We start from the raw sequence: 8,073 nt of genomic DNA, 5'->3' as shown, positions 1-8,073 counted from the left end.
GTACTTAATTTCATTCAAACTATTTTAAATCCTCAACTGATGTCATGCACATACGGGTGAAAGCACTTTCCACCTACTATGGCATGAAATGCTTTTTTGTCCAGAATCACAAAGGAGGTTGTCTGGATCAAGAAATGCATTTGACTTTGTGGATAACTTATGTATTTCATGAATGAAATGCTGTGAGGTCATTGGTTACATTCACAATCATTCATCCATACAAATTACATCTATAAAATCAGGTTATTTACATTTGGCAACCGCAGTTGAGCTCAATCTTTAGGATGCTTCTCTTTCTTTATATATTCCTGCTTTTGCATCAACTTCATACCAAGGCTGGAAACACTCTTTGCCGAATGATGGGAGACCCTAAGTACCCACTGCTTTCCAAGGATGGAGACATAATCATTGGAGCACTTTTTGCAATACGCAGTAAAGAAACAATGCCTTCACTGGAGTTTTCACAAAAACCTCAGCTTCTTTCATGCTCCAGGTTTGTTACACTGAAAGCATTATACCAGACTATGTTTTTAAAACAGATGTTTAAAATGTATTTTATAACAGCAAATTAAAACATCTGGAATATCAATCTGTTTCATGCATGACTTTGTTTTTTTTCCCCCTTCTCTTTAGCTGAATGCAAATAGTAGTGTTCAGTTTATAATATGTTTATTTAGTTGCTATGTATAATTTTTGTTTAATATTTTCACAGTGTGAATTTAAGAGATTTTCGGATGGCTCAAATTATGAGTTTTGCTATTGAAGAAATTAACAGAAGTAAAAGTTTGCTCCCAAATGTTTCTATTGGATACCGAATTTATGATACCTGTGGTTCAAGACTATCTGCCATGAGTGCAACTATGGGACTGATGAATGGACCGGAGTTTGAAGCAGAATACAGATGCAATGGACAGTCTCCTATACATGCTATCATAGGAGAAACAGAGTCCTCCGCCACAGTAATTCTGTCCAGAACTACAGGACCTTTTAAAATTCCAGTGGTAAGGAGTAGTACCACCAAAGGTTTAACAAAATCACCTCACTGATAATGGTTTCACAGTTTTTTGTTTTATTTTGCTCTCTCTATCTCTCTCAGATAAGTCACTCAGCCTCATGTGAATGTCTCAGCAATAGAAAAGACTATCCTTCATTCTTCAGGACTATTGCTAGTGATTACCACCAAGGCAGGGCCCTTGCATATATAGTCAAGCACTTAGGTTGGTCTTGGGTAGGAGCTGTGAACAGTGACAACGACTATGGGAACAATGTTATGTCCATATTTCTCAATACAGCTAAGAAGGAAGGGATTTGTGTGGAGTATTCAGTGAAATTCTATAGAACAGAGCCAGAAAAACTCAAAAAAGTGGTAGAAACGATTAAAAAAAGCACAGCAAAAGTGATTGTTGCATTTGTTTCACTTGTTGAGATGGGCTTACTTATTGAGCAACTAAGTATTCAGAATATTACAGGCTTTCAATTGATTGGAGGGGAAGGATGGATAACTGCAAAGAGTTTGATCACTCCAAACAGCTTTCTTGTGCTGGGAGGGTCATTGGGGTTTGCATTTAGAAAAATCAATATTGAAGGGTTTGCAGATTATGTTATTAAATCATTCTGGGACACGGCTTTTCCATGCTCAAAGACTGAAGGGAAGTCTTCACAACATGCATTCATCTGCAGCAGATATCAAGATCTACTTACACTAAAAAACTACAATGAAGATGTGCCTGAACAAAGATATGCAAGCAACGTCTATAAAGCAGTTTATGCTGTGGCTCATTCCCTACACAGACTATTGAATTGCAAAGAACAAGCAGGTTGTGAGAAAGACTGGACAATACAACCAAAACAGGTAAAAATAAATAAATAAAAAATATCCAACAGAAATACACAATATCAATAATAATGTACCAAAACATATTTTTTCGCTAGGTGGTTGAAGCTCTGAAAAAGGTCAATTTCACTGTAAAATTTGGAGATCATGTGTGGTTTGACGGCACTGGTGGCACAGTAGCCCACTATGAAGTTGTTAACTGGCAGCAGGACTCTACGAGATCATTCCAGTTTAAACCAGTGGGTTACTTTGATGCCTCACTGCCACCTGATCAAAGCTTTATGCTTAACACTGAAAATATTATTTGGTCTGGAGGACAACTGGAGGTAAATGGCAGTTTAAAACATGCCATATTCTGCACTCCATAACTGAAAAACTAATGTTAATTTTCAGAGTCAATATAAATAATTATGTATAATGTAATTTTACATGTAGAAGCCAAGGTCTGTGTGCAGTGAGAGCTGTCCTCCAGGCACTAGGAAGGCGGCACAGAAAGGAAGACCTGTCTGCTGTTATGACTGTATTTCATGTGCAGAAGGAGAAATCAGTAATGAGACAGGTAATATTCAGTTCATCTCAAAGTTCCAAAAAAAACTGTTCAGTTGCTCTTTTTGCTATCTTTTTTTATTTTTAAAGATTACATTTCTTATCAGGGGAGTTAATATATGACCCTTTTTGGCTCTAACTATAGTAATCATAACTTCCTTTCCAGATTCAATTAACTGCAAGCAGTGTCCAGGTGAATACTGGTCTAATGCTGAGAAAAATAAATGTGTTTTAAAGGCTGTAGAGTTTCTGTCATTCACAGAAATTATGGGTATAGTGCTAGTCTTTTCCTCACTCTTTGGAGTAGGATTGACTGCACTGGTGGCCATCCTGTTTTACAGCAAGAAGGACACCCCCATAGTAAAAGCCAACAACTCAGAGCTGAGCTTCCTGCTGCTCTTCTCATTGACTCTGTGTTTCCTCTGTTCCCTTACTTTCATTGGTCAACCCACTGAGTGGTCCTGTATGTTGCGTCACACAGCATTTGGGATCACTTTTGTCCTCTGTATCTCCTGTGTTCTGGGTAAAACAATAGTGGTGTTAATGGCTTTCAAGGCTACACTTCCAGGAAGTAATGTCATGAAATGGTTTGGGCCTGTACAACAACGACTCTGTGTTCTTGCTTTTACACTTATACAGGTTCTTATCTGTATGCTTTGGCTAGCTATATCTCCTCCATTTCCTCACAAAAATATGACATATTATAAGGAAAAGATCATTCTTGAGTGCAGTCTGGGTTCTACTTTAGGTTTCTGGGCTGTGCTGGGTTATATCGGCCTACTGTCTGTCTTGTGCTTCATTTTGGCTTTCCTTGCTCGCACGCTTCCTGATAACTTCAATGAAGCCAAATTCATCACATTCAGTATGCTCATATTCTGTGCTGTATGGATCACTTTTATCCCAGCTTATGTCAGTTCTCCTGGAAAATTTATTGTAGCTGTTGAGATATTTGCTATTTTAGCCTCAAGCTTTGGTTTACTATTCTGCATATTTGCACCTAAATGTTATATCATCCTATTAAAGCCTGACCAAAATACAAAGCAACATATGATGGGAAAAACAACATGTCCTACTGATAAATAAAATGGCATGGCTATATTAACATTGCAATTTTTATTTGTTTTTATAATTTATTCAAAGACAAAATATTTATGAAATTCACATAAACACTTATAAAAGAAAAAAAATACTTATAATACTTATAAATATAATAAGTTGTTGAAATGCTGATGATTCTAATTCTGCTAGCTTAAAAAAACAAAACAAACAAACAAACAAAAAAAAAAACATGTAACATTAAACATTCTGTATTGGTGCTATATATGTATTACACAGGACCTTGACATAATATTTTTGCTGCAGTGAGTTTGATTCAATTGCAATAGCAGTAGTGGTAGTTAGTTTATTCATTGCTTTCATCTTTTTATCTTTTCAACATGTATTGACAGGCTCTGTGGTTTCATGCTTTCAAGAGGTGCACATGTGTATGCAAAGCCTAAAACATATCATATCAAATGACACAATGTAAAATATAACAAGTTAAGAGAACCCTCTGCTATGAACACTAAAATGCGAATCAAAATCATTGTAGATGCTGGCAGTGTGCAAAGCTGATGACAATAAAATCAGTGCTTTAAGTTTTCAGATAGGTCTAACGGTAATATGCAGGTACAGATATACTACAGAATTTGAATTAAGTAAATGTAAAACAACACTGTTGAAGTCAAAAGTTTACATACACCTTGCAGAATCAGCAAAATGTTACTGACCTGAATAAGATATTTCACACAAAAGATGTTTACATAGCCTATAGTCCACAAGAGAAAATAATAGATTTATAAAAAAAAAACCTCGTTCAAAAGTTTGCATACATTTGATTCTTAGTACTGTGTTGTTACCGGAATGATTCACAGATGTATGTTTTTTGTTTGTTTGTTTGTTTAGTGATAATTGTTCATGAGTCCCTTGTTTGTCCTAAACAGTTAACCTGCCTGCTGTTCTTCAGAAAAATCATTCTTTTTTTTCTCTTTTTTTTTTTTTGGTTTTCCAGCATTTTTGTGTATTTGAACCTTCTCCAACAATGACTGTATGATTTTGAGTTCCATCTTTTCACACTGAGGACTCATATACAATTATTACAGAAAGTTCAAACTCTCACTGATGCTCTATTAGGAAAAACTATGCATTAAGAGATGGGGAGTGAAAACTTTTAAACAGAATGAATATGTGTACATTTAATTAACTTTTTTTTTTTTTTTCAATTAGTATGCCCTTCAGAAGCTACCCAGATAGCACACGTACGTCTGCATGATGTCTGTTAAAGATCACTTGATCTGGAAAGCATCTGCTGTGTACAGACATCTGACAGAGGTCTGTAAGATGTCAGTTTTACATACATTCTAACAGTGGTGGGCCGTCAGGGCCACCAAAGCCTTCTCTGCTGGCCTAAACACTACCAGAATCACTGACTTAGTTTTAATATATATTTTTCCATGAATGTGTATTAAATTATTTCCAATAGTCTATTGTCTTCAATTCATAGCTTTTCTCTTGGTTGTGCTGCTTATCCAATCATATTTCAGCAATCGTGTTGCCAGGGTAAAATAAATCTGCTTAAGGCCTTCAGAATCAACAGTGCAGGCGTCTGTAGCTTAAAATCAATGGCAGTAGGTGCGTTCGACTTCATGCGGCGCCGCAAAAATCGGCTGATCATTTACGAGTTTTTTATCAACAGAGCGCAACAAATCTTTTGGACATTTTTAGGATATTTTTGTTGAGTTGGTATAACTCCAGACAAAGCTCTGATTTCTGAGAGACACGCATAGACCCCAACGCGGGTTGATTTGCGCTCATTTCATTCATGTTGGCTATACCCAGCAAACACGTTAATGTGGGGCCCACATGGGTTTCACATGGGCTACAGGGGTACAGAGTGGGCATGGGCTCAAAATGGGCATCTTATCTGGGGCCCACTTGGGTGGCCCAGCTAGGACCCACATGGGTGAACCCAGGTGGGCATCTTATGGGAAATAGGAAATGTGTGCATGGGCTCAAAATGGGCTACACATGGGACCCTATTTGTTTTATCAAATACACAAGTGCAAACATACTTAATCCCATGGGGTGATTACATGTATATATATGCACATATGTGTCTTTAAAATTATTTTTGTTGTTGTTTTGACACTTGGATTACTTTGATCAAAATCAAAAAAATTCCCCTCCTTTTTTTTATTTTTTATTACAGTCTATGATTCCAACACTCATTCTACCCAATTTTCCACTGACATTTAGCCAAAAAATCTCCCAAGTTCCATCGAGATCCCATTCCCCATGACATCAAACTACCGCGAGATGCAGCCCTGCCTCGATTTGCATGGGGTGTGTCTCACTCGTCCTTAAAAGTGAAGCTGCGGGCTCTTTGATCGCCCCCTGGTGGCGGGCTGCAGTACAGGTCATAAACCCCGCCCTCTCCATGTAAACGAATGGGACTTCAGTCAAAATGAAAAAAATAAATTAGACTTCCAATACAATTTTCCGAAATATGGTTTTGGTCATTTAAAGTAGTTGTTATCACGCTGATATATGTTCAATTGTTCATTTTTGTGATACGTTTGATTTTAGCTAGTAATTTGATGCTATAAAAACGGGGAGTGTCGTTATGGTTGATTGATTGAGTTTAGGCGGGAGTTTGATTCCGCGGCTCCACCTCACGACTCTACTTCGCAGACTCTGGCTCCAAATGACATCATTTACTCAAGATGGCAGCGGCCATACTGAAATGTATTCGCTTCACTTTTCTTTTCTTTTTTTTGATTCTCAGAGCAGCTCTTTTTTTTTTTTAAACAGATTTTAGAACAAAGAACATACAAGGGCAATAACATTTAAATTAACTCAAAACAAATATTATAAAGAAAATTAAAAAGGAAAAGCAATAAAGAAATCACATGTCTGTAAACAAGTTCAAATTATTTCAAATTATTCAAAAGATAGATTTAAGGCTTCAAAATAATTTACAGTTTTTTTCACTTTGTTATTTCTTGTTTCTTTTAATGTATATAGTGACTCATTTTAAAATGGGTAAAATTTGTTTTTTTCACTGCCCATTTACATTTATGAATAAAAAAAATTCCATATATGATGAGTAAATTCACAAAATACCATATTTTGAAATCAACAGTATACTCAAAAAAAAAAAAAAAAAAAAACATCCTTTTCTTTGAGTTGCAATTCAATATTAGTGTTTTGTTTAACAAAAAAAAAAAAACAATTCACACCAAAATAATTTTGTATAAATACAATCATAAAATAAATGAACAATACTCTCATTTTCCTCTTTGCAGAAACCACACTTCAAGTCGATGTCTTTACAAAACTTTGCAATTACCTGTTTTACAGGATAAATACGATGAACAATCTTGTATGATACTTCTCTGGTTTTATTTGTGATACAAAAACGTCTGGAGATCTTAAAGGTTTCTTTCCAATTGACATCTTGAAATTGTGATCTCCAAAAACCAATGGCTGAAGGAACACTGGAAATCTGGCAAATCGTTCTAAGATAATTATTTTCACATTTTTGTTCTTTTATATTTATACTTTCCAGTTTAAGACTGAAATCTAAATTATTTTTTTGTCTATATCATTTCCTAACAATTTCCTAAGTTCTGAAGGAATGGCATTAATTACCTTCATATACTCCTTACCAGGTATATAAAATGAAAATTTTCCTAAAAACTCTGTATAGGTAAGCACATGACCATTACTATTATTCAAAATGGTGGGCGTTCTGGCGCACTATGGCTGCCGTCGCATCATCCAGGTGGATGCTACACACTGGTGATGGATGAGGAGACCCCCCACACTGTAAAGCGCTCTGAGTGCCTAGAAAAGCGCTATATAAATGTAAGGAATTATTAATTATTATTATTAAAAGTTGTGAAACCAACAAAATATTTTTCCTAAACCAATTAACTAAAAAAAGAGATTTATTTTGGTGTGTAATGTATTTATTATTCCAAATTAAGCATTTATGAGGGGGAAAATTATGTTTGTATATAATCATCCATGATAACAATGCCTGTTTGTGAAAATTGGAAAGTTTTATGGGAAGCTTGCTAATATTAAAATTACAATTAAGAAGAAATTCAATACCGCTTACTTTTTCAAAAATAATATTAGGGATGTAATACCATAGTTTATCTTTTGAACGGATATAATATTGTATCCATTTAATTTTCAAAATAGTGTTGGATGTTTCAAAATCGAGTACATATAGTCCACCTTGGTTAAGTGGATTACAAAGTATTTTTTTATTCAAATAATGATGTTTATTTTTCCAAATAAAATTATACATATATTTATTTATCTCATTAATGATACTTTTTGGAATATCTATAGCCATTGCGGTGTAAACTAATCTGGATAAACCTTCAGATTTTGATAATAAAACTCTCCCATTTAAAGAAAGGTCTCTCATCAGCCAAATGTTAAATTTCTTTTGAATTTCATTAATTATTGGGGTATAATTAATATTTACTCTTTCTTTTTGATCTTTGCATGTTGTAATTCCTAAATAAGTAATATAGTCTTTTATTGGAATACCACAAAATTCAAACAAGTTACTGGGTCTTTCTTTTAAAGCAAACAATTAACATTTTTTAATATTTATAGTTAATCCTGATACTAAATAG

At 34.8% G+C, this 8,073-nt stretch overlaps 1 protein-coding gene across 1 annotated transcript; it reads left to right on the top strand.

The window, feature by feature from the left end:
- Positions 1-269: 269 nt before the first annotated feature.
- Positions 270-3,463, top strand: LOC131524062 (extracellular calcium-sensing receptor-like). The gene is made up of 6 exons (XM_058750805.1): positions 270-493; positions 713-1,001; positions 1,097-1,852; positions 1,933-2,160; positions 2,270-2,393; positions 2,547-3,463. Exons 1-6 carry the CDS (start codon positions 285-287, stop codon positions 3,461-3,463), a joined length of 2,523 nt encoding a protein of 840 aa, XP_058606788.1. The 5' UTR covers positions 270-284.
- The last annotated feature ends 4,610 nt before the right edge of the window (positions 3,464-8,073 follow it).

Source organism: Onychostoma macrolepis, chromosome 18 (genome assembly GCF_012432095.1).
Source record: "Onychostoma macrolepis isolate SWU-2019 chromosome 18, ASM1243209v1, whole genome shotgun sequence".
Taxonomy (NCBI): Eukaryota; Metazoa; Chordata; class Actinopteri; order Cypriniformes; family Cyprinidae; genus Onychostoma; species Onychostoma macrolepis.
The sequence above is the reverse complement of the archived record's forward strand: the minus strand, read 5'-3'. Positions and strand labels throughout refer to the sequence as shown.

What these genes read in the sequence shown, in the direction of transcription:
- LOC131524062 (XM_058750805.1), top strand. Translation starts at nt 285, where the DNA reads ATGCTTCTCTTTCTTTATATATTCCTGCTTTTGCATCAACTTCATACC. An exon ending in CAGCTTCTTTCATGCTCCAG is followed by an intron (nt 494 to 712) that starts GTTTGTTACACT and finishes ATATTTTCACAG; the next exon opens with TGTGAATTTAAGAGATTTTC. An exon ending in GGACAATACAACCAAAACAG is followed by an intron (nt 1,853 to 1,932) that starts GTAAAAATAAAT and finishes TTTTTTCGCTAG; the next exon opens with GTGGTTGAAGCTCTGAAAAA.